Source organism: Ochlerotatus camptorhynchus, unplaced genomic scaffold, assembly GCF_037179485.1.
Source record: "Ochlerotatus camptorhynchus isolate MF236.1 unplaced genomic scaffold, CSIRO-AGI_Acam_v1.1 ptg000036l, whole genome shotgun sequence".
NCBI classification, from domain to species: domain Eukaryota; kingdom Metazoa; phylum Arthropoda; class Insecta; order Diptera; family Culicidae; genus Ochlerotatus; species Ochlerotatus camptorhynchus.
The window spans coordinates 2,003,751-2,031,437 of record NW_027040527.1 but is presented as its reverse complement, the minus strand read 5'-3'; the positions used below and the strand labels follow the sequence as shown (position 1 = coordinate 2,031,437).

The following is a 27,687-nucleotide window of genomic DNA, read 5'->3' as shown; positions in this document are numbered from 1 at the left end:
ACGTGTCTTCAACGAGACCAACGGGATGTCTTCATCGCTACTTTTGAAATTTGCGATTTTTTAGATTTATAAAACTGAGCCTTTACAGAAGTTCAGGGATCTTCATTGAAGTCAAAGGGCAATTCGTGGAAGTTACGATAACATCACCGGTCTAGGAATTTTTCGGGTTGGAAAAATTCTCGACTTCCCTGGGCATAGAGTATGATTGTACTTGCCACACAATTATACTAATTTCAAAAATGGTACAGGCATCGAAAGCTCTCAATTAATAACTGGGGAAGTGCATCTAGAACACTAAGTGGAGAGCACGCAATAAGCTAATGTGCGATAAGCAATAAGCTTGAAATGCGAGGAAGAAGAAGAAGATAACAATCATTTTATTTCAGATAACTTAGTAGAAGTTCGAGGAACTTCGTAACACTTCAGGGAACGTTGTAGAACTTCATAGACCTGGATTTGGAAACTTTCTAGAATTAGAACTATACAGAACTTCGAATATTTAAGGTCAACGAACTGCGTAGACGCTCTGGAAACTTTCTAAAAGTACGATGAATTTTACAGGAGCTCAGCTAGCTTTGTAAAAGCTCAGCGAACTTCAGGATACTTCATGGACGTGTTGATAATTTTGTCGAACTTAATAGAATTTTCTAGAATTTCAGAGAACTTTGTAGAACTTCATCAAGCTTTGAAGAAATTTAGTGAATTGTATAGACGTTTAACAAATTTTGTAGAAATTCGAGGAACTTCTTAAAACTTCCGGTATTTTGAAGATGTTCCGGGGGAGATAGTTGAAATTCAGGAAATGTTATATAAATTCGGGGAACTTCGTAGAGTTACAGATAACTTCGTAGAAGTTCAAGAAACTTTGTGAAAATTCGGGAAAACTTCGTAGAAGTGGAAGCTTTGTACAAATTTGAGGAATTTTGTTGAAGTTAAGGGAACTTTGCTCAGTTTCAGGAAACTTCATAAAATTACCAGGACCTTCTTTCAACTTCAAGGAACTTCGTTAAAGTTTAATGGAATTCCGTACTTTGTAGAACTTCAGGAAACTTCGCAGGAAATCAACGAAATTCTTTAAGGTGATACGATCCAACTTCCACAAATTTCGGACACTGTTGGGATTATAAGGACTAAATTGGCATCACCATATTTGCTGCGTCCCAATTATTGTATGTTTTCCAGCAGCATATAATGTCTCCTAGAAAATGCGAAGTGGCATCAGACCCCGGGCATCTGGATCGTATCACCTTAACATTGTAGAAGTGCAGCGATCTCATAGTTCATAGTTCAGCGAATTTTGTATAAATTTAGCGAATTACATAAGAAAAACTTCGTAAAACTTCATAAGACGTTTAAGGAACTTTGTAAAAGTTCAGGAAACTTCGTAGAAACTCGACAAACTTTGTAGAAGCTTGGTTTAGGTTCAGGAAATTTCGTAACCCTCAGGGAATTCCGTAGAAACTCAGCAGTCTTCTAAGAACAGCAGCGATCTTTGAATCAGTATAGGGAGCTTCGTAGCAGTTTATCAGAAGAAGTTTTGGGAACTTAGTTTCTCCAAGATGTTCAGGAAAATTCGCAAACAAAAATCAGGCTCTTTTTTTTTCCTTTGGTGTGTTTTTTCCGTCGATCTTGTTTTCCGTGCTGAGCACCAATGCTACCGACGTGTCAGGAAGGCAGCTCCCACACCTGGACCCTACCTATCGACCCATCAACTCATGAACCGGGGACCAACGGCTTTACTTCCCATCCGAAGGAAGGCGTGATCAGAGATGTTATGCCTCTGAACATCCCGGCGGCGCCGACTGGGATTGAACCCAGGCCTGCTGGGGTGAGAGGTAATCACGTTTACCACTACACCACCGGCGCCGTTAAATCAGGCTCTTCTCGGAGGTTTGGAGAAGTTCACTGCCCATAAGAGAGTAACTGTTTCAAATAAATTGGAAATCAAAAAAAAATGGGACAGTTATGCTTTTTATGGCCAGTTCATGGCCGTTTTATGGTCAAGATCTTGGTCAATTTTGGAGAGGTTGGAAAATAAATAATAATGTAACATGGAAGAACAGTACTGGTCTAGGAATTTTTCGGATTGGAAAATTTCTCGACTTCCCTGGGCATGAAAGTATGATTGGACTTGCCACACAATTATAATAATGCAAAAATGGTACAGGCATCGTACAGCATCAATTAATAACTGTGGAAGTGCATCTAGAACACTAAGTTGAGAGCACACAATAAGCTAATATGCGATATGCAATAAGCTTGAAATGCGAAGAAGAAGATGAAGAAGAAGGAAGAACAGTACTGTCATGGCAAATATAGAACTGGTTCCTAACTGATTTCTTAGATGCGCACGCCTCAGAGCGCCCTTAATTCAATTATAGGAATTTAGGTGAATTTAGGTACATCTCCACTGACACTGACATAAGAGTAATTTTTTCTGCATTCAGTTCTCCATAAAACTATCCGAGACGAGAAACTGTACTGAAGTTAATGTAACTGCCCTAAAAATCAGTAAACATTTGTGAAATTTTCTAGACTTCCTCGAAGTGCTAAGGATTCCTTTACATTCTCTGAACTTCCTACAAGTTCACTGGAAGTCTTTAGAACTTCTTTAAAGGTACACAATTTTTCTGAAATAAATGGAACTGCCTTGACGTACTTTCGAAAAAAAACTCCGATTTTCATGGTACTTCCCTTGAAATCTTTAAAATTACCAGAACTTATCTGGACTTTCCTAAAGTTCCCGCAATTTCCCTAACGATCATGTATCACCTTTGAAGGTTCTGCAATTTTTATGGAATTCTAGGAACGTCCTGAAGTCTTAACAATTTCCATGATTTTCGCTAAACTTCTTTAACATTTATGTAATTTCTCTGAAAATAATGGAACTGTCTGGAAGGTTTTCTGATCTTCCCTGAAGTTCTTTGAACTTCTCCAAAGTTTTCTGATCGTCCATGAAGTCTGTTGCACTTCTCAAAAATTATCTGAAATTCTCCAAAATTCTATGAACTTCTCGAAAATTATCTGAACTTCTCCAAAGTTTCCAACAAAATTCTGAATTTTTTGAACAACACTGAAGTTCTGTAAACGTCTTGAAAATTTAGGAACTTCGTTCCCTCAATTCTCGAAACAACCCTGAAACTTACGGAACATCTTTTAACATGTTTTTTTTTGCAATTTATGTTCTCAGAGTTTTTCAGAAGTTTCTTGACGTTCTTTGGAATTTTATAAAGTTCCCGCAGTTTTCCTAACATTTCTTAACTTTGAATTTCCTGAAATGTTTGTAGCTTCTTTAAATTAATACACAATAATAAATGTATGCCTAAGATTATCCTGGAACTGGTCTTATGTTATTGGGACTACCAAAAAGATCTCCGAACTTCACTTTAAATCCAGTAGACTTCTCTGAATTTATCAATATATTTTGAAAGTCCCCGTTGTTTGACTGAAGTTAATTCAATTGCCTTGATATTCCTTCAAGTTCCCGTAATTTTCCATAAGTTTTGAAAACTTCGGAAAAGCTCACAGACCTTATCATAAAATTTAAAAAAAACAATCCTAAACTTTTCTGGAAGTCCATAAAGTTTCCTAAATTCTCGGAACATCTCATAATTCCTTGGAACTCCATGAAACTTCCTGCAATTTTCCTTAAATTAATGGAACTGCTCAGAAGTTATCTGATCGTACTTGAAGTACTGGGAACTTCCCTGAATATAATGAAACTTCCTAAAAATCTCCAAACTTTTCAGAAGTTCACTGATGTTCGCTGAGGATCCTGCTATTTTCTGAAGTTCTTGCAGTTACCATCAAAATCACGGAATTCCCTCAACATCTGCTCACAATTTCCTCATTTTCATGTTTCATTCCAAAATTATAACAAAACCCATATTTTCCCGGAATTTCAATAAAGTTCCTGCAATTTCCTTGAAATTTATTGAACTGCCCTTATAAGTTCATTTATTTGTCTTAATGATCTCGGGGCATTCCTAAAGTTCTTTGAATTCTCCTGAAGTTCATGGTACTGCCGTGAAATAAATTTAATTGTCCTAAAAATCATTTCCTGATGATCTCTGGGCTGCCGCTCATGGCAAGTTGGTCTCATAGCCAGGCATGGAAAATCATTTGCATTCATTTCGTGCATTCATTTACATTCATTTGCTTCTAACTTTTTTCTTCAACAGCATTCCGCAAAATGATGTAAAGAGCTTTTGAAGGTTTTATTAATAGCTGCAACTTTTGTTAAAAAATCAAATCCGTATCTCTTATGCATGACAAATCAGAGCGAACAGAAGCCACTACTGTTTTTCAGTGAATGTATTTTACATTCACTAATAAACAGTAACAAGTTCTGCGCGCTTTAGTTCGTAATGCACAAGAGATACAGATTTGAGTTATGAGAAAAACTTGTAGCTAATAACAAAACCTACAAAAGCTCTATACATTATTTTGCGGAATGCTGTTGATGAAACAAGTTAGAGGCAAATGAATGTAAATGAATGTATGAAATGAATGCAAATGATTTTCCATGCATTATTCATGTGTTCATTTTTGGTTAACAGGGCTCCGCTGTTGTGTCACTTTTTGTCGAGTGAGTGAACTCAAATCCATCCGTGCACTCGTCTATTGACCAATGCACCGAATGAACTCACGAAAAAATTTGACTTTTGAGCAGTGCCGTGTTTACTAAAAATGAACACATGATGTAATGCTCGCGTAATTATAAAAAACTTGTTAGGCCCTTTTCTCACGAGCCGAAGAACACCCACGAAAACCAAACCACTATCGGAAAGGGGAGATTTATTAACCCTACACAGAAACAAAATCCATTGGCAAAAATACTATATTGATGGTTTAAATTAAATACTCCCACCAATAGATTTGTGCAGAAACGAAATTCATTTAATTTTACTATTTTTTCTATCAAAACTACTATGCCTTTTGAGTAAGCATAGTAGTTTTGACAGAATGGTAGTAAATTTGATTATATTTTTAGTCAAATAAACTGAAATCATGGTAGATTTAACGGCATTAAGCATAGTTATACTGAAAATAAGTGTTTTCTGCAAAATAGTATTCCTAACTATGGTCTTTGCTTCAGTGTACCCGATGGTGTTGTTGGTTTGCATGGGCGTACTTCGGTTCGCGTGAAAAATGCCTAACAAGTTTTGTTTACATAAGTTGATAGGCCATTTTTAAATGTTACGCGAGTATTATTCATGCGTTCATTTTTAGTATTCAGAGCACCGCTCAAACGTCAAATTTGTTCATACAGTTCATTCCGTGCATTGGTCAATAATGAATCTATGGGTGATTAGCTGACTCTTCCATTGAAAAACTCAGTTTTGAATAAAACACAAATGGACGAGTGCACCGATGAATTTGAGTTCATTCACTCGAGAAAAAGATACACAAGCTGCGGCAATATTTACTAATAATGAATACTAAATGTTCATTGTTCATTATTCATGAACATTTAGTATTCATGATTAGTAAACATTGCCCGCAGCTTGTGTCACTTTTTCTCGAGTGAGTGAACTCAAATCCATCGGTGCACTCGTCCATGGGACCGACTTGCGATGAACGGCAGTGGGCTTCTTTGAATTTCTCAAATTTTCAATGAAGCATTCTGGACATCTCTGGATTACTTTGAAATTCTCGGAACTATCCTGAAGTTATTGGAACTGCCCATAATAGCTCATAATAGGAATCACCGTATGGACAACTGCACCGATGGCTTTTAGTTCATGCACTGATGGACATTTTACAGCAGAGCGGGGTAATGTTTATTAATAATGAACATTCAGTGTTCATTTTAAGTAAACATTGCCCCGCTCTCCTGTCAAATTTTCGTCGGTGCATGAACTCAAATTCATCAGTGCACTCGTCCATAGAAACATATTCATCAAGCACGCAAATCTTTCTATTTAGGTTGACATCATTGCTATGAAACTCATTCAGAACTTCTACCTTTGAACTGTAGATAGCGACATTTAATTTAGCTTTTGCGTTTGCAGTTTTCTTAATATGGTTTCGTCGATTAATAGTAAATGGTCATTTTATTTGATTTCAACTGAAACTTCCCTCTGAAAATGTTCGAAGAATCTCCCGTTAAAACTCGTCTCCTTGGAACACGTTACCACCACTCGATTTCGGACAAGAACACAATATGACTGGAAATGCTCGTCACAGGGCGATGTAGGAAGGTAATCATGTGATGAACAGAAACAAAATGGTCAACAAAAACTCGAACAAAATAGAATACAAAAAAAAATGCGAAGGGTTTATGATAAATTTCCAACAACTGTGCAACCTATTTTGAGACGGAGTATTTTTTGTTTATGAAACCCTAACCCAGTCAAAAACCACACTGGTAAGACGTTAAGCTCATTTCTGCCGCAGAGCTTTGAGATAGATTCATTTACAAAAGATGTTTTTTGCAGGGATTGTTTCCAAACATGTTTTATACAATTGTGCGTAAACGCCCTAAATACTTCTAATACTGAAGAAAACAGGGGGGTTAAGTCACCTATACGTATGGTTAAATATCTGTGGATAAGGATTATATTCACAAACTATGTAGACCTATCTAAAACTAATACAAACTCACTCTAAACATCGTTCTTTCAACTGTAAAGGTACTGTATTGTTTAATTTATTTAGAAAATTAGAAAACTCATTCGTTCCTCAAAAAAAAAAAAATCAGAAGACAAATAGTGCGTAACTAAACGGTTGAATAATTATCACAAAAATGAGTAAAATTCAAAAACCATCAATCTAAACTATGTTCCCAGAGAAGGAGAAGAATAATCACACCACTTCACAAACACCCACACGCGTCAAACGTCCTAAATCATTCCTAGTAAACGCGTACACACAAACAGAAGAAGAAGAAGAAAAAAAAACCCCCGAGACAAACTAAAACAGAAACGACAAACGAAAATCTGTGTTGCAAAACTAAACAAAAAATAAGGTAAAACAAAATTTAGCAGAGTGAATAACAAAACTAAACACAAAACAATACAAAACAGAAACTAAAGGGACCGAAACACGGAACTAAATGACCCGTAAACTTTGCAGCGCGAGTTAATCATGGGGGAAGAAGAAAAACTAACGAAAAGAAAAACAAACACTTGGAGATGGAAATGTTTTCTCCAATTCGAAAGAATCGTAGGGTAGAGTAGATAAAAAAAAAGGTATAAGTAGATGAAATTCAAAGGGAGGGACAAAACAACTGGACAAACTACTCTCGAGTCAGTAGTGGTGGTTTACTCACCCTGCTGCTGCTCCTCCTCGGTTCTGCTCACTTCCGGCTGCTGCTGATGCTGCTGCTGGGTATTGTACTCAGCCGGACTGGGTGGCGGAGTGGCCATGTCACCGTCCTTCTTGTCGGAATCAATGCCCAAGATTACACTTTCCCTTCGGATTTGCTGGATTGCTTCGGTGTTGTCCGGTGACGAGGCTGACGACGACGACGAAGTCGACGGTTCCTTGCTAGTTTTTTCGTCGGTTTCGTGTTCTTGCTTTTCCTCCGCCGGCTCGTGGGAGGATTCTATAGCAGGGGGGGTTTAATGTTATAAAATTAAGCAATGTTAATTTCGAAAATCTTCTTACCTTCCATCGAACCTTCCACCGTATTGCACTCTACCCCGTTGATCTTGACCGGATCGACTTCGTCGATTCCGTTGGTCGAACCTAGCTGTTGCTTCGCTAGCTTCCTCTCCCGCTCGTCGGTTACCAGCTCCAGGTTGGTAATCGATTTGCTCACAATATCCGCCCGGTTGATTTTGATCAGTGCTTGCTCCAGCACGTTCCCGGTGGCATCCTTGCCGGCTTGACGCAGCCACAAGCGCAACATCACCACTGCCTGTTGGGCTTCGTCGTTTTCGTATTCTGCCTTGATGAGATCTACATCGGTTGGGGAAATCTGCAGTTCCTCTGCCAGCAGAGGCCAATCCGACCCTAGCAGATTGCAAATGTCGGTGATTTTGATGTCTGCCTTGTGTATGTCGCTTCCAGCATCTCCATTTTGGAAGGTAAAGTTCAATGTTTTGCTTCGGTTGGCAGCATTGACGATTGCCTGTTGGTCAAAGTTCAGAATTTCCGTTGAACTCTGATCGAACTCGGAGCCTGTCTCCATTTCATCTCCACCAAGGCCGTATTTTTCCGGAGGCAGTGTAAAGTTCAGGGTGCATAGCGGTGTGGGAACCGGCTCGCCCTTGGCCACTTTGGGTTCGCTCATGAACGAAATACGACCCAGCAGATCGTCGAGATTGTTTTTGATCTTGACGGTGAAGGTAAGTCGGTTCTCCTTGAAGGCGCTAAACTGAATCGATAGCTGTTCGCCACTCTTCTGCACGGGAACAATATTTCCAGCGAATTCCAAATAAACTACACGACCTTCGCACACTTCCACGTCGCGGGACTTGGCAATCTCCGTAAAGTGCTCCTGATGTTCCAAAGTTTTGTCTTCCTTATCGTCGGTCATGCAGAAAACGCTCAACCTCGCTTCAGTTTGATCAACTCGCTTGGCATACACCACGAACTTCACCATGAACGGAACGTGAGACATTTGCGAGTAAAGATCCGTGGCCATTTTGGTAGCTTCGTTGATGTTGCGACAGTCCATTAACCAAAAGCGAGCCGACACCGTCGTGGTAAACGAAACACATTCGTTGACAAAGGTCAACGGAGTCGACCCGGTAACATCTTCCCAAACGGCTTTGTTCTGACCGCCAGTAATCGAGCAAAGCAATCTCAACGTCGGAGCGTTGCCCGAGTACTGATTGATCATACCGGAATTGTATGCCTTCGGCGCCGGCATACTCAGTGTGATCGCTTTGTGGAACTTGCGCCGTCTGGGTTCAACCGTTACCACCGGTGATACGGCAACGCTTCGGCCGAGTAGATTCGCTGTCGTATTCATATCGATCGGTTGAGCCTGGAGACCAACGCGAATCTTCTTGGTCAGGGCATTCTGCGGGAAGATGGCCTGAACCAGCGGGACAGCTGTAGCGGAAACGGTTCCACCCTCCGGTCCAATGGCGTGCACTTCCTGCCGAATACGGGACACGACCGCAAAGTAATGCGGGAAATCATTCGTCAAAACCCGGGTAATCCGGTTCGTATGCAAATCCTCCAAGAAATTCAAGGTATCGCCCTTGAATGTGTCATTCAGCACATCGTGGATGGCTTCCTCACTGTCGTACAGTGTATGCTCCCTCCAGGTTTCACCGTTATCCGATCGTAGAATAATAATCTCACGTTCCTTCTCGCGCAGCGAGGCAAAGTGTGGAACTTCAATAATTACCGGACTGAAATGTTTGGAAGCAATTAAGGAACTCTTCTAAACACACAGGTGATTCGTTCGACTTACCCCAAAAACTTGGCACCGACCGGGGCCAGTTCCAGAATGCGGCTGACCAGTGCTTCACCTTCCATCAGCGGTGGAGCGTTGGTGATTCGTTGTGGCTTCACGTACCGACAGGTGATCCGCGTCGGTTGGGCAGCCGAACGTGGAGGGACAATAACGCGAACACCGCTGTGGCGACATCCACGCATGGCACCACCCCGGGCATCGACCAGGAACGAAACCAGAAATCTGCAAAATTTTGCCCGCGAATGAACGGAATTCGATTAGTAATGGGTAGTTTCTACTCTGCTGGTGTTGGGCAGCAAAAATCAATTACGTTTTGTTAAATACGATACGAAATGGATGAGCGCACTACTGGAAATGTACGAATGATTAAACTAATAAGCGACGAATAGGAAATGATGATTTACAGACGAAGAAAGATAACTTACAGAACCATAACCACATACACAGGTTACTAACTACAGGATGGTTTAATAAATGAGAATCAAATTGTATTATCCAGGCTTTGCAACTCTGTTAGGCTCTTCTCGGATTGTGGACAAAAATGGTCAAGATGGCGGCCATCGGGCATCGAATATGCATGTGATACCGCGCCATATGAGCATCTTGACGAGTAAGGACTGTATCGAAAAGTAACTTCAAACATTTGGCACGTTGTTTCGCGACAATCATGCTGTATTTTTGAAGCGTATAAGCACCATCGACTTTGTTTACGAGTCAACAATTTAAGTATAAGGTATTGCACCGTCGGGGTTAACCTCAATCGGATGACAGTTCAGTGGTACTGTTTACGTGGACTTAGTCGTGGACTTAGATATTCTCGATAAATTTTAAGATTGGAGTGAGATATAGAGCATATTTCTGCAATTTCCGCGAGCAACATCCTTTCCCCGCGTATATCCTCGACATTTATCAAGTTAAATCCTGATTTTTTTAAATTATTGTATTTGAAAAAAAATTCTAAGTGTATCACTGAACTGTGAAAAAGTTCATTTGTGACGTCACGCTGCAAAACCTAATATTTTATCCCACAGTGGTTCAGAAATGCTATATAACGAATTAATAACTTCAACAAAATTAATAACTTCAAAACGGGTAATTTTAGTGACTGTGTTTTTTTATATAAAAAGCTCCATCTTTTGGTCGAAAAATAATTATACGAAACTTGTACTAAACTGCTATTCAAAACGAATATTTTTAATTATTCATTCCGGAGGTTTAATGTTTTTACGACAATGTTGTTTATTAGTCAAAAATATCAAACTCTTTCGAGGCCGTCAACATTGAACTCCCTTAGTTTTCAAGATATTATTTTTTTTATACTTAACTATGTTTATTTTTCCTCAAAAGTAGTAGTTTTTTATATTTTTTACTGACATATTTCAACTATACTTTAAACTTTTACCGAAAAAAAATAACACTGTTTTGACGCATCGTTTCAAATATATTGAACAAAGACTATTAAATTTGACATAGGGTAGATAGGGACAATATGGTCTCCCTAAGAAAAACACATCATAACACATGAAAAACATTCATAAATGTATGATAGCTGTGATCATGCTCACGCTTCGGAATATTTTTGATAATATGGAAAGGAGGAGCAAAGTGAACAGGTGGGACATAGTGAGCTTCCTGTGATGTTCTTGGATTTCATATGGTTTGAAGCAAATTAATTGGTCAATAATCATTGAAATGGTGATATTGAACCTACTACCAATTAATTTCATTTGAACAATTAGAAGATTGGAACTGGAGTGCGGGATGCTCACTATGCCCCATCTGTTCACTATGCGCCGCTTACCCCTATACAGTGTCCAAAATATGGATAAAATATGATATACTGATTAAATTATTATGTTTGAAAAATATTTCAGTTTTTGCTCCGATCAACAACCATACGGGGCAATATGAGCACCCTAGTAAAAGTTAACGTTTTGACAGGTTTTCGCTAGAAAATAACATTCAGGAATCATGTGAAATAGAGACATAATTTTAGCAACTGTTACGTGTATTGCTCGCTGTAGAACCAGCGGATCGGTAAAATGCATTATAGTGAATGCAATGCTTGTTTTCTTGACTGCATACCTTATAATATTTTAGAGATTTTGAGCTACGCACAAAATCGTACCCCAGAATATTCAGGGCCAATAACATTCAATATTGGATACATACAGAAAAATATCTTTTCATCTAATTCGTGTAATTTACTTAGAAGAAAATTACATAACTGGCAACCTAAATATGGTATTGACGAGCCTGGGCTACAAAATGGTGAGTTGACAACCTGGAAGGAGCGGAATACCTAGCTCTGGTCCTCACAAGTTCCTACTTCACGCCTCACCGAGTCATATGATAACAAAAGACTACCAGCTGAAACGTGGACACAGCTGGGTGGCGTAGCCTGGGCAATGTTGCCAGTCCGGCAATAGCAAAGTGAAGAGGTGCGACGCGAAGAGGAAATGCTTCACCAAACCCGAGCGTCTGTTCACCATGGAGGTGCGGCTCAAAACGGCGTCTGTTCTCCATGTTAGGAGCGACCGAACCGTCCTAGTTCCAGCGTGGGACTCTAAACAGAGCTGTGCACGATGGTCCCCCGGCGAGACAGGAGGTTGGGGTAGGCCCAACAAGCCGCCCTGGAAAAAACATAAAGTTGCAAATACTGAAGAAAGAAATACGGATAGGAACAATCGGCACAGACCTACGCGACGAAATAAGGACTACGATTCGAAACTCGGAACATGGAATTGCAAATCGCTCGGCTTCCCGGGCTGCGATAGGTTAATCTATGACGAACTTCAACCACGCAACTTCGAAGTCGTAGCACTGCAGGAACTTTGCTGGACGGGACAAAAGGTATGGAAAAGCGGGCATCGAGCGGCTACTTTCTACCAGAGCTGTGGCACCACCAACGAGCTGGGAACCGGCTTTGTAGTGCTGGGTAAGATGCGCCAACGCGTGATTGGTTGGCAGCCGATCAACGCGAGGATGTGCAAGTTGAGAATTAAGGGCCGTTTCTTCAACTACAGCATCATTAACGTGCACTGCCCACACGAAGGGAGACCCGACGACGAGAAAGAAGCGTTCTATGCGCAGCTGGAGCAGGTGTACGACGGCTGTTCGCAACGGGACGTCAAAATCGTCATTGGCGACATGAACGCTCAGGTAGGACGGGAGGCAATGTATAGACCGGCAATCGGGCCAAACAGCCTGCATCGAACGACAACGGCCAACGATGCGTGAACTTTGCAGCCTCTCGGGGTATGGTAGTTCGAAGTACCTTTTCCCCCCGCAAGGATATCCACAAAGCCACCTGGAGATCACCTGACCAACACACAGAAAACCAAATCGATCACGTTCTAATCGACGGGAAATTCTTCTCCGACATTGTCAACGTCTGCACGTACCGCAGTGCTAACATAGATTCGGACCACTACCTAGTTGCAGTATGCATGCGCTCAAAACTCTCAACGGTGCATAACACCCGTCGAAGTCGAACGCCGCGAACCTACATTGAGCAACTACGGGACGCCGGAGTTGCCCAGGACTACGCGCAGCAGCTGGAAGTTGCACTACCCACGGAAGAGCAGCTTGGCGCAGCTTCTCTTGAAGATGGCTGGAGAGACATCCGTTCAGCCATAGGTAGTACTGCTGCAGCGGCACTAGGTACTGCATTCCCGGACCGAAGATCTGACTGGTTTGACGGCGAATGCAAACTGTTAATAGAGGAGAAGAATGCAGCACGGGCGAGAATGCTGCAACACCGCACGAGATTGAATGTGGAGCGATACAGACAAGCGCGGAACAGACAAAACTCGGTTTTCCGAAGGAAGAAGCGTCAGCAGGAAGACCGAGATCGCGAGGCGATGGAAAATCTGTACCGCGTAAACGACACACGGAAGTTCTACGAGAAGCTAAATAGTTCACGCAAAGATTACGTGCCGCAAGCCGATATGTGCAAGGACTTGGACGGTAACCTTCTCATGAACGAGTGTGAGGTGATTGAGAGGTGGAAGCAGTACTATGACGAGCACCTCAACGGTGAAGCAGCAGAAAACGAAGGTGGCACGGCAACAGACAAGTTGGATTGCTGCAACTACCGCGCGATTACACTGCTGAGCTATTCTATGCCGCCGTCTGTCACCATTTGCAAGAGAGTTCGTGGGGCAATACCAGGCGGGATTCATGGGTGCCCGCGCTACCACGGACCAAATTTTCGCGATTCGGCAGGTTCTGCAGAAATGCCGCGAATAAAACACATCATTTGTTCATCGATTTCAAATCCGCATACGACACAATCGATCGAGATCAGCTATGGCAGATTATGCACGAGTACGGATTTCCGGACAAACTGACGCGATTGGTCAAGGCGACGATGGATCGAGTGATGTGCGTTGTTCGAGTATCGGGGACACTCTCGAGTCCCTTTGAATCTCGAAGGGGGTTACGGCAGGGTGATGGACTTTCGTGTCTGCTGTTCAACATCGCGTTAGAAGGTGTGATCAGAAGAGCTGGGATAGACACGAGTGGCACGATATTCAGGAAGTCCATCCAGCTCCTTGGCTTCGCCGATGACATTGACATTATGGCACGGAACTTTGAGATGATGGCGGAAACGTGCATCAGACTGAAGGCTGAAACTAGGCGGATTGGACTTGCCATCAACGCATCGAAGACAAAATACATGAAAGGAAGAGGTTCTAGGGAAGACAATGTTAGCCTCCCAGCCCGAGTTCAGATTGACGGTGACGAAATCGAGGTGGTCGATGAGTTCGTGTATTTGGGCTCACTGGTGACCGCCGAAAATGATACCAGCAGAGAAATTCAAAGACGCATTTTGGCAGGGAATCGTGCCTACTTTGGACTCCAGAGGACGCTCCGGTCGAATAAAATTCGCCGCCGCACGAAGTTGACTGTCTACAAGACGCTGATTAGACCGGTGGTCCTCTACGGCCACGAGACCTGGACTATGCTCGTGGAGGACCAACGCGCCCTTGGTGTTTTCGAACGGAAGGTGTTGCGTACCATATACGGTGGAGTGCAGATGGATGACGGAATGTGGAGGAGGCGAATGAACCACGAATTGCACCAGCTGCTGGGAGAACCATCCATGGTCCACATCGCAAAAATTGGGCGACTTCGGTGGGCTGGGCACGTCGTAGGAATGCCGCACGACGACCCAGTGAAAATGGTTCTAGAAAGCGACCCAACAGGAACAAGAAGAAGAGGCGCGCAGCGGGCAAGGTGGATCGACCAAGTAGAAGGTGACCTGCGGACCCTTCGCAGACTACGAGGCTGGCGAACTGTGGCCATGGATCGAGTAGAGTGGAGACGACTTCTTCGGACAGCAGAGGACAACAAGGCCTTAGCCTGATTGGTAAGGTAAGTAAGCATCACTCATCGTGATGCGTGTTTGAGGAAGTCCAGCTTGAGCATCAATCTGAGCTCGAGCTCTTTTGCGCTCTTTGGATTCGACATCATTGCTCTTTATATGTGAGGGATGAACTAGCTCACGATGAATGATCATCTATACGGCATAATCTGAGTTCGAGGAGTTTAGGCAAGCCTGGTTGCGAGATTGAGGTCGTGAGAGTAAATTTTCTCTCTCAAATTTGAATTTTTTGGCTCTCTGGGGACTGGTAGTAAAGCAGGTAAAATTGTATGGGGAAAAATCATTTTAATTTAATTGTAGCTTGTTTAACAATAAATTTCCGGGAAAAACTGAACGACAAAGTCCCAGACTAATTTATTTAGGTAGTCGTTTACTTTTTTGACCTAAATATGCACCGAAAGCGAAGTATTCCCACTTCTCTCAAATTCTATATGGGGATTTGTTATCACTTCCTACTCTGTAGAAAATTAATTATCAAAGTGTATTGAATATAATGGTATATTATTTTGCACGCATCACACATAAATTGTAACGTCATCATTTCAAACCGACATGCATCTGTAAATTATTGTTTTCCTGGATTTGCTTAAACATTCCCGGTTTTTCCTGGTAAAAAAAAATTCCGACATTTTCCTGGTTTTCGTGGTTTACTTGCCACCCTGAAAATTGTGTTGCTTGCTAAAATGCGAATGTTGTAAGGTAGGGAACGAAATGTTTTGATTTTTTGGCAGGCCTGTTCCAGAACGTCGAGAAAAAATGGTCTTATTCATGCTAAGCTTGAACAATTTGTAATATATTGCTTGCTTGTAGAGAATGCTCTGGTAGAAGGTCGTCCCATTAATTAATTTATTTATTAATCCATTTTATTATAATAATCCTCGGAGACTCTGCTTTTCTGCGTTAACTAGAACTAGTTCTCCATTGACACTACAGTGGGTAATGCATTCTTCGATGGTTAGCTGTACTTGAATTCTTGATCCAGCTGAATTGTTCTCAGGATCATAAACAAGACGACAAGAAATAATCGAGCTACTATGGAGCATTACACACGAATTCAATTTAGTATAACTAACGATAAGTTCTGAACGCAAAACGTAACAACGTGTTAAGTAGTCATACAAAAAAACGAAAATCTAAACCATGCAAAAGAAAAAATCAAACTTAGCGAAAACAATGCGGTTTAGTAACTTTAAACAAGTTCACATTCACTCGGCGGCGGTTAGTCTCGACAAGCTGGCAGAAGCTCACACGTGGGAAGGAGGGGCAGGTCACTACGAAGTAGTTAAGATAGAAGCAAAATTAACTCAACCCGTTCCAGGAGGATTTCCCCCCCGGGAACGAATTCTTGACAATATACCTTTCCCTACACAGTGGAAAAAAGTTTTTCTTTTTGCAATAGACCGCTAGACCACCGAGCGACAACGATAGGCTATTACTGCTGCTTGATGGCGATGGCGAAGGTCGGTGGGTGTCCACGGCCGTGGTGGTGGTGGTGGTCGTTGTTGTTGACAGCACGGCGGCGTGTTCGGCAGACGGATTGCAGATGTGTTTCGTTTTTATTTTTCGGGTGCCAATTTGTGTTTTGATTTTGAAACGTAATTTTTCGTATGCGTCCGTGAAAGTTAAAGGGATATTGTCATTCACAGGGGGTGGGGGGTGTCACATTTATACGCGTGTGGAGTAATCGATCGTTCATAACATTGATTAGTGGAAAATATTCCGGGAAGTATTGGCAGTGAGTTGTTATGGTTGTTCCAAATCAAGGTGGTATTAGTCGCACGCGGTTGTTGTTTTTGTGGTTGTTGGGTAATATAGGGGCAGCCAAAACAGCAAACCAAAAACAGTGGGGGGAAAATACGGTTGAAGATATATTTAAAGCGCACGCCATATTTCATTCAGTATTTCATTCACAAGTTTTTGCGTGGTTTGTGTGTGTATGTGTGGTTGAGAGGTTGTAAGGTTGGTGCAAAGGAATGCAAACGGGGAGCATAAGTTGTAGTTGTAGTTTTTTTTTCAGTAGCATATTTTTGGCGTAGGAATCGGATTTGGTGTATTTGGATCGTAAAGAAAGAAAAGAGAGAAAAATAAAGAGGTGAAAAAAAACAATAATTAATCTTATTCGTTCAAAATACACACTATCATTAGTGATTAGTTTAGCCTTTCAAACATTATATTGCGTTTGCATTGCATTGCGCTATGGGTGGTGACGTCTATCTTTAGAGCAGAGTTTGTTCAATATACAGTATTCCCCCCATCGGGGCCACATTGTGGTGATTTTGAAAGAGTTGTTCATCTTGATTTGAAGTTAGATTGTCCTTATGTTGATCATGTTGATAACTCATAATAAAGGTTATTATGGTTTAATTCCCGTAGTTAGTAATGAAAAAAAAAAAACTTTCTCAAATTCACCGCTCTAGCCTTTGAAATTATTGGGATACTAATATTCTCCGTAGAACTTAAAGCTGTAAGAAAACGTCTTTTTCATTCTATTTTTATTGATTATGGGCACGTGATGAAATTTTACGGAATCGGTAAATGTATCAGGTGAGATTACAAGGGTTAATATTTAATAAGCTTGTAAATAATTGTTACAGTAGACAAACTGTGGTCAACTAAATGCTTCTAGTTTTAATCGATGTTTTTGTTTTTTTCAAAATAAACTTGGGTTGTTTTTACGCCCAATTTTTCGCACAAATTGCTCATTTGTCAATAACTCTACACTCACTTGACGAAACATAGAATTTCTTGGAGTAACTGATAGATGAGGGTTTTAAGTTCCGATAGGTACATTAAACAAAGTAGACTTGTATTTAGATGTATTTAGTTGTAGCGTCACAAAAACGAAAAGATAAATAATCACTGCTCATTTCAGACTTTTAATGAAATAACTAAGGCCGGAACAAATATCAACAAAATTTTGGAATATCACCAAGGGAGAAATAAAATAAAACTTTCAGTGTATATTTATTTTTCGCAAATTCATTTGGGTATGGATGCTTGCTTTGCTAGATTTTATTATGTTGTTGTTGTTGTTGTATCACCTTGTTCTTTTAAAGAATTTTCACATAAATTGGTACTTGACCAGTACGGCATGACAGGTCCTTGAAATCGGATCAGCCGGATTCAGTTGTTGAAAACGGATTTTATCGAACATCATTCCTAATCTTGTTTGGCAACTCACTAGGTAAGCCACCTTCAATCTGATCGATCCCTCTTGTTCGTTGCGCACATCTTCGTCTTGTCCCAGTCGGATCACTACAAAGAACCATTTTCAGTGGTTCGTTATCCGACATTATTACGATGTGCCCAGCCCACCGTAGTCGTCCGATTTTTGCATTCGATCTACATTTCTTAACTTACAAACCTTCTGCAATGATACTTAATGATTCACTTCTTTTCTACAGTGATTCAACAATTTCCGAGCTAAATCCAATCTTTTCAAAATCAGAAACGATTCAGGAAATTCCTAACTGAGGTGACACTTTTCAAAGCAGATTCAAAACTGAGTCTGAACTTTTTTGAAGAGAGTTCAAACTTTCGAATAAGTCATCAATATTTTTCTAACTGAGTCTAAACTTTTCTGTTATGTTATTCAATAATATTCATAACTTTCCTGAAGTGATTCAACATATTCCAAATCCAATCTTTAAAGAATTGGTTTCGCATTTTCTGAAGTGAGGCAACATTAACTGATTAATCCTTTTCCTAAATGAATCCAAGGTTTTCTGCATTGATTCAACTTTTTCCGAACTGAACCAAACTAGTCAGAACGGGTTTTATATTTTCCTAAGTGAGCTCCAGATTTTTGTTAACTGCTTTGGCATTTGGCAAGGACACAATCTTGCTTAGTGATAGTGTAGAAAGTTTTACGAAGTGAACCGACAATTTATTGAGCATAAATTTTCCAAATGGTGTCCAACCTTTTCTGAAGTGGTTTGAAACCTTCCTTAGGGAGTCCAAACTTTTCTGTTGAGTGATTGAATTATATTGAATGTTAGCGAAGACTACAAATCAATAAGACTGGCAACTCTGCCAAAAATCAGGAGACAGTAACGGCAACGCCTCTTCTGAGCAAAAGTGGAACCTGTGTATGATGGTGTGTGTTAATTCACGAGTGCATTCACACACATAGGTAGAAATAATTAGCTGTCTATTATTGGTTTTGTTATGAATATCGTAAAAAGTGAAACGTTTCTTTTTTTGCTTTATGCTGACAACGAGTAAAATTCCAGCTGAAATTGAACAAATGCGTTGGTAGATTTGATTTGAAAATTGAAACTACGGCAATGATGTCATTTACAATATGAGGTAGGTTGAATTTTCAGCAGCTTCCCAATGATGGTAGTTCACTCAATGGTGATGGAAACTGCCAATTCGTTGTAATTGATTGCTTCCAACAGGCAAAATAAACAGTATTTCGATTCCTCGTTCACAAGTAAAAGTTATTTTCACTAGGTATCGATCCAAGTTTCAATCCTCTACTTGATCCACCATGGCAAGTTTTTCGGGTTGAAGTTGGAAAACCTTCGGCTTGCTGGGATTAGGATACAAATTGCCTTGAAATTTTGTAGAGCAAAACAAAAACAACAACGAGTACCGTGTTATGATTAGTCGTTTCGATGACATTAGGTCACACACAGTTACTGTTTATGAGCTGTCTCACTAACACTTGTGCTTCAAAGTTCCACCTTTGATTGCTGTTATGTTTGCCGCTGTTATCAGTGACGTTTGACATTTGTATGGGAGAAGGGAACAGTCGCCAGTCTTCTTGATTTGTAGTCTTCGATGTTAGTCTGAGCTTTCCTGAAGTGATTTACCTAACTTTTAACGTAGATTCCGCTGCCTTAGATCCCTTCCTCGTTCTTGTGAGATTCACATCCTTTGAAAATTAGGCTGAGATTTTAAAGAATGGACCTTTGTGTGTTCATACCTGATGGTAGATTTTTTTAAAGCAAGCACAATTGTTGAGAAAACTGGGTTTACCTCCACCAAAGTACTTATTTTTATAGAAATTTGGGTTTCTTGATCAGCCAAGTTGGATTTTGGCTCCGTCCTTTGAAAAACAGGCTTGGATGTTATGGAATAGACCTTTGTGAGTTCATACATGATGGTAGATTTGCCAGGTTGGATTTCGGTTCAATCTTTTGAAATTTGAATCCATACGTAAGGGTTGAATTTCTTCAATTTTTGAGAATACACTGGAGTCGCTTTTTAAAAAAAAACCGCGTAAAAAGCGACTCTAGTGTATAACGATAAACCGCGTAAATTCTGAAATTCGCGTAAAAAAAACCGCGTAAAAACAACCGTGTAAAAAAACCGCGTAAAAAGCGACTCCAGTGTACCGTGAATTTAAAACAAAAGTACGTATTTTCATAAAAACTTTGATTTTATGTTCTGCCAAGTTGAATTTTGGCTCCGATCTTTATAAATAGACTTGAATTTTATAGAATAAACTTTGCTGAATCCATACGTTATGGTAAATTTTTTGAAGCATGCACAATTTTTTAGAAAACTGGGTTTGAATTCTCAAAAGTACGTATTTTTATAGAAATTTGGGTTTCTTGTTCAGCCAAGTTGAGTTTCGCCTCCTTCCTTTGAAAAATAGGAGTGGATTTTACCGAATTGCTGAATCCATCCGTATTTTCATAGAAATTTGATTTTTCGGTTCTGCCAAATTGCATTTTGGCTCATATTTTTGAAAAATAGGCTTGTATTTTATAGAATGGACCTTGCTGAATCCATACGTGAAGGTTGAACCGGGTTTGTAATTCGAAAAGGTTTTTTTTTGTTTTCCTTTTCTGCTAAGTTGGATTTTGATACTGTCCTTAGAAAGTTATGCTTAGATTTTATAGAATTGACCTTGCTGAATTCATATGTGATGATTATTGTTTTAAGCAAACACAAATCCAGGTTTAAATTGACAAAACTACGGATTTTTGTTAAAATTTGGTTTTTATGTTCAGCCAAGATGGATTTTGGCTCCTTTCTTTGAATATTACGCTTGGATTTTGTTGAATAGACCTTCCTGAATCCATACGTCTAGTTAGATTTTTTGAAGCACGAACAATTGTTGAGAAAACGGGGTAAAATTTGATAGGGAGGCAGTATCGAAAACAGAACGTTTTTTTTTTCATAAGAACTGTTACGTTTGTGGTTTATCCGGAATTTATCAATACCCAAAAATCAATTGCTTTGATCCTATTCATCTACATCATTACCAATGTTCTTCCTTGAAAGGGTAAAAAAAACTTATGCGAGAAATGTTTTGTTGATAACTCGAGTGTTACACATAATAAAGTCGACATTTGTGGAATTAAAGGGTGATACGGTCAAAATTTGGTCAATATCAACTTGACGTATTTCTTTCAATTTTGCATTTAAAAAACCTGAACACCCCTCATTTTGAAGGTGTGTGTGTGTAGAATGTTGCTCCTATTTTGATTTTGGAATTCACTCTTCAGTTGTCAAAATGCCGTCCAAGCAAGAAGAGCAGCGTATCAAAATTTTGCTCGCGCATCGCGAAAATCCGAGCTACTCGCACGCAAAGTTGGCAAAATCGCTAAAAGTTGCCAAATCAACCGTTACAAATGTAATTAAAGTGTTTGGGGAACGTTTGTCGACAGCCAGGAAGTCTGGATCGGGGGGAAATCGAAAACCGGAAGCCGCTGAGACGACAAAGAGAGTTGCCGGTAGTTTCAAGCGAAACCCTAACCTCTCTCTCCGAGATGCCGCAAATAAGCTGGGTGTATCGTCTACAACCGTGCATCGAGCCAAAAAACGAGCCGGACTATCGACTTACAAGAAGGTAGTGACTCCAAATCGCGATGATAAACAAAATACGACGGCCAAAGCGCGATCCCGGAGGCTGTACACGACGATGCTGACGAAGTTTGACTGCGTGGTAATGGACGACGAAACCTACGTCAAAGCCGACTACAAGCAGCTTCCGGGACAGGAGTTTTATACGGCAAAAGGAAGGGGAAAGGTAGCAGATGTTTTCAAGCACATGAAACTGTCACAGTTCGCAAAGAAATATCTGGTTTGGCAAGCCATCTGTACCTGTGGCTTGAAAAGCAGCATTTTCATAGCTTCCGGACTGTCAACCAAGAAATTTACGTGAAAGAGTGTTTGAATAAACGTCTGCTGCCTTTCCTGAAGAAACACGGTTGTTCCGTACTGTTTTGGCCGGATTTGGCATCTTGCCATTACGGTAAAAAGGCCATGGAGTGGTACGCCGCCAACAACGTGCAGGTGGTTCCCAAGGACAAGAACCCTCCCAACACGCCAGAGCTCCGCCCAATTGAGAAATACTGGGCTATTGTCAAGCGGAACCTAAAGAAGACCAAAAAAACTGCTAAGGGCGAGCAGCAGTTCAAGGCAAACTGGCTTTCTGCGGCGAAGAAGGTGGACAAGGTGGCTGTACAAAATCTGATGGCAGGGGTCAAGCGTAAGGCCCGGCAATTCGGATTTGGAAAAGCGGAAGCCTAACTGAATATTTTTCCTGAATTTTATACTAATTGAACTTGAAAAGGAAATTTAATTTGATTTTTTAAATAAACGATTTCACCGATTTACACGCGTTTTCCCTTGACCAAATTTTGACCGTATCACCCTTTAGTGTCAAAAATCACGGCTTCAAAGAAGTATAAGGCTAAAGCGAAGGCTAAGAAAAAATGTTAGCGTTTGAAATATATGGTTTAGATATAATGTAAAACGAATTTTAAATGTTTTATTTTTTTTGGTTTATTTTTTATCCCCTCTCCCCTCGACTGGTGCGAACATCGAGTGACAAAAGAAAAACTTGATTTGTTCCGGCCAATTGTGGTTGTAAAGTTGAAAACAAAATGATCTTCCAAATCCGTAAAAAATATGTTTTGATAAAAAAATGATATTCGATTGTGTGTCCTTCTTTAAAATTTAACAAAGATAAAAAACCAAAAAAATATTATTTAAATGACTGGTCTCATGTTAGATTTGGTTCCTCTTATGAGGTTTCGGACAGTGCATTTTCGTGTTTTTTAACGCATCGTTACAGTACATTTTTTAAAAATGAGCATGCCAACCCTGCGTGCCACGTAAATGTAAACTGCGTAAATCCCGAAACTGCCTAAATGACCATAAGGTGATACTTATTTTATCATAAGGTGGGGCTTATTTTTAAAAAATCGTTCGGGGACATGTTTTCTCATGTGGAATATTATATAAAAATTAAGCTTTTTTCGTTGACATTTAGAGGTGGCACAAGGGGTCTTAATTCAAAATGTCGAACGATGAGCTTCATGCATATACTTCTATAAGTAAACACGTGATTTTGTGACCCTTTTAAGGCGTAAATTTTGTCAATTTTACGATATGTAACTCGTTCTTGAGCTGCATGGATACCGTACATGGACTTACGCTTACATATTGATACATTGAAATCAGCAGTGCTATAGGGTGTCAAAGAATGTATTAGCACGACACCCATGCTTGTTTCAGATGACGTTTAAACAGCTGATTATCACACTAAATCATTGTTTACATTTCGACCAACAGTTTCGTGTATCGCAAGTGTCGGTTCTTCACATTTCCGTGACAATGCGAAACATATTTTCGGAAAAGCGCAAACAGATTGTGCACAAATGGTGTACTATTCCCAACATTTCTCTGAGTCAATTAGCGAAATTGTATCGGAGCCGTTCGAAACGCGATTCGGATGTATTGTGATGAAGCAACTTTCCAGGACACGCAGAAATCTGGACAAAACCTGTTGACCAAAATCAGGACCGGAAAATCGTGCAAGCTTTCACTCGCAAGAAAAGTGATTCGGTTCGAGACGTGGCTAAAAAAGTGGGATCCTCGAAGAGTAACGTCCAGCGGGCAAGGCAAAAATGGGTCTAAAGACGTATAAGAAGCAGCAGATGCCAAAGTGGAGTGAAGAACAAGCCGCATCCGTCAAACCGGAAGTTATACGACTATGGTTTGGCAAGCCATTTGTGAGTCTTTCAAAACCGTTTGTGACAACGGATAGAATGGCAACCGATGTTTACATGCGTAAGTGTTCAAACAAGCGTCTGTTACCCATGATCCGCAAACAAGATGCCTCAGTAGGGTTTTGGTTGGATTTGGCGTCGGTTCATTACTCCAAGGACACGGTAGCCTGGTATATTTAGGTTCAATTCGTACCCAAGGAGATAAATCCGCCAAACTATCCCCAGGCCAGGCCAATCGAAACTTTTTGGACCCTGATCAAAGCATGTTTGCGGAAACATGTAAAGGCAGCGTTGCAAAGTTTGCGAAAGACTGGGGAAAAGTATCCAAAATTGTTGGAAAGTCAACTGTGAGTAACGTGAGATCAAAAATCCGCTCATTGGCTTACGACTGATCGGATCTCGGATTTTCTACGTAAAACTATAAGTTTGTAAGAGAATACTATAGAGAATATGAATACGAAATAAAAATCGAATTTGCTGTTAGCATAGTTACGTTATCGTTTTTTTTAATCGTGCTTAGACATTCTGGGACAACCTATACCGTATGTGTTATAATGTTTGCACCATTGAACAATGTCAAAATTTAAAAAAAAATCTCAAAAACTTCGTTTTCGAGTTTTTTTTATTTATTCAAAGGGGAGATGTTTCTCAGAGTCTTAAACTATGTTAATCATTGATCGAGTTTCCACTTGCTGCAATTATGGCCTCCACACGCTTCCGGAATGCACGGCAGGTTCTAATAATGCAGTCTGGATCAATTTCTCTCCAGATACGGGTCAATGTTTGCCTGAGGCTTGCTGTACTCGGGTGGCGTTTAGAACAGGCCTTGGCCTTCACGACGCGCCATATTGAGTAATCCAGCGGATTAAGATCGGGGCTGGATGGCGGCCACATATCCTTCGCCCAGAACGGAAGATGTTCCTGCAACCACTTCTGAGTGCGGTTCGAGGTGTGGCACGGAGCCCCATCTTGTTGCAATACAACATTTGGCTTAGGACCGTACTGTTGTTTGATCCACGGAAGAACATACTTACATAAAATCTCGATGTAGACCTCCGTGTTGACGTTGTCGCCTTCTGGAATGAACACCGGGTCAATTTGTTTGCCATCGGAAGCCACCATACCAAACACCATAACGCTAGCAGGATGCTTGGTCAGATACACGTTCTTGTGCTTGTCGGCCACGTCTTTTACCGGAAGAGAACTAATATACCGGTCGGTTTTAGAATTTGATACGGGATCGACGGTAAACATGCTCTCGTTGGTGAACAGGATTACCGGATTTTTTCGCTTAAGGAAGCTCAAGATTTTCTTGCATCGTTCGACTCGTAGCTCCCGGATGCGGTTGGTGATCATGTGAGTTTTTTTCCGTGCCGTAAAGTGCGATCTTCCGTGCCGTAAAGTCACTGATCCCGTGTTCCTTTGCCATTTTCCTTATTGAACGCACTGGATTCACCCGAATCTTCCTTTTGATAGCAGCGATAACCCTCGGAACCCGAGCTGACCTCGGACGACCTGTGGCCACCTTCGCGGATAGTTGTCCTTTCTTTTCTCGGTGTAAAACCCTTTTGACGGTCCACCGGGACACTCCCACAGCGATTGAAATGTCTTTTTGCGACATTTGCGCGTGGGACAAATCACGAATCGCTGCCACTTCGTCATGGTGCAACTGTCAAACTAAGTAAATCATTTTCTTTTATACACAGCCTACTACGGCATGAGCTATAGGTTACGTACATGCAAAGAAAACCAAGGCATTGTATGCACAGGTGAAACGGGAACCTTGTTTGTACGATGGTGCAAACATTATCACGCATACGGTATATACAGCGTGAGTAAATATGAGAACGAGAGAGAGAGAGAGATAGAGAGAGAGAGAGAAAACGAGAAAAGGGAGGTTAAAGGTAAACACTATCGAAATAGATATTCAATCGAACAACGAGTTAGAATTCGAAATCCTGAGCTACGGTAGTAAATGTGCATAGGAATGTGATAGTGAGCATGCATACACTGAAAATAAAATTTCATTTATTAAACGAATGCATTCGTTTGTTTGACGAATTCATTCGTTGTTATCTGCAACGAAATAGATTCGTAATATCTATGAAGCAGGTTTCGTTCAAATTCCCAAAATCATTTACTGCGTAATATTCTTATATTTTACGAAGCACTGCTACACGCGCTACGAATGTTTCATAAAATAAATACAAATTATTCGTGAGAAAACATCGATCGATTGAAAATAATAGGAAACATTCGTATACTCATAAAACAACGTGTGTAGATTGTACTAAAATTTCGTTCATAAATAAAATAATCTTTTTTTGGAATTCAAAATGTATTTATAATTGTAAACTACATTTTCATATGATATCTGAAAACAGCAGCGTAGATCAAAACCCATATCGAGCCCACCGATGAACAAGACCCACTTTGGTCGAGATACCTTGAACCTCTAGAAGAAAGTCGACCGGAAGTTCCTCAGCTGCAGACACGTCCTTGGAAAGTATCCCAAACCGATGACGCCGATGTAGGTTGACCTAGGCGATTAATTCTGTCGAAAGAGCCCCCGCTCAAAATTCCGTCCAGGTTGGAGTCCGGGTAATCACTTCATAAAACACGCACCAAATCGGCCACCTTTTCATTTGGGAAGCAATCGCCATGCTGTGGATAAAATTAAATAGTTCCATAACGAATTTCAAAACGAAAATTAATTACTTACCAACTCCTAGGACCGTAAACTACTCGTTCCTGCTATAGTTCTTGAACTCTTGGATGGCAACATAGTAGTAGTAGAACGCATCCGTTATGTTGATCTCCAGCAAGTAAAACAATCCGTAGTCAGCGTCGCGGCCGATATCGTCAGCTCGTATACGACAAGATTCTCAGGTTGATGAATGTCTGCTCCTCCATGTTACGTATTCCCTTGTTGATTGGCAATCTGTTTATTTGGTAGCAGTTGCAGAGTATTATGGGCACTTGGACACTGGGAATCGGTCCAATAATATCCAACACCACACCGCCACAGTTCCACATGCTAATGCCAAACGAATCGAGTAACTTATCTCACTCTTCACTCACAAATATTATGTTTTATTCTGGCTGTCATTGTACGTAAACATTCACACCACAAACGAATACAATTAGTACAAAAACGAATGATAACGTAATTGTCACGAATGACATGTGTGCATACTAGCTATGTGCACGAATGGTTTTCGTAGGTAAACGAATGATTTCGTATTGTTCACGAATTCACGGATGATCCTTGTGTTGACTTCCATACGAAATTCAGTTCATGTATTATACGAATAATGCGTTATGATAGCATTGTACCTGACGCAATGCAATACGAATAATTCGCACAATTAGCGAAAAATATGTTTTATATACGAAACCCATTTTTACGAAAGGAGCTTGAGAAAATAAACGAAAAAATATTTTCAGTGTAATGGTGTAAACGCGATGATCGATTCTCTTCGTTCATTTTCTCTTTTGTTAATAACTCACTAGAATTAACGTTTCTCGGTGCGTTCGCTGTTGCTTTTGATAGCCAATACAATATGTTAAAACTCTGCATTGTACAAATTCTAGAAAATTGTTTCGCTTAGCTGTAGCCATGCAAAGAGAAAATCGACGACGAAAATCGATCAGCGCGTATACGCCCTTATGCATGCTCACTGTCGAATTATTCTTTTATTATTGTTAGGAAGGTATTGTTTATGAAGATTCACATGTAGTACTAGGTTTTGGATGTTTCCCCTTTCAAAATAAAAAAAATACCAAAATAACTCTAAAATCTTTCTAAAATCCAACGAGTTATGATCGCAAATATCTATTTAAAGGGTGATACGGTCAAAATTTGGTCAATATCAACTTGACGTATTTCTTTCAATTTTGCATTTAAAAAACCTGAACACCCCTCATTTTGAAGGTGTGTGTGTGTGTAG

The 27,687-nt window shown here is 40.4% G+C and overlaps 1 protein-coding gene across 6 annotated transcripts in view; it reads right to left on the bottom strand.

Annotated features, from left to right (window-relative positions):
* The window catches only part of LOC135710157 (ankyrin-3-like), a 266,177-nt gene that overhangs the window by 23,854 nt on the left and 214,636 nt on the right, over positions 1–27,687 (bottom strand). For 4 of the 6 annotated variants that reach the window (XM_065232674.1, XM_065232707.1, XM_065232680.1 and 1 more), the window contains 4 exons: positions 16,123–16,203; positions 9,374–9,598; positions 7,612–9,311; positions 7,274–7,549 (listed from right to left, as the gene is read on the bottom strand). In XM_065232674.1, the coding sequence (XP_065088746.1) occupies positions 7,274–7,549; positions 7,612–9,311; positions 9,374–9,598; positions 16,123–16,203 (2,282 nt within the window). The remainder of the gene's footprint in view (positions 1–7,273; positions 7,550–7,611; positions 9,312–9,373; positions 9,599–16,122; positions 16,204–27,687) is intronic. The other 2 variants (XM_065232688.1, XM_065232694.1) reach the window with 1 other exon arrangement.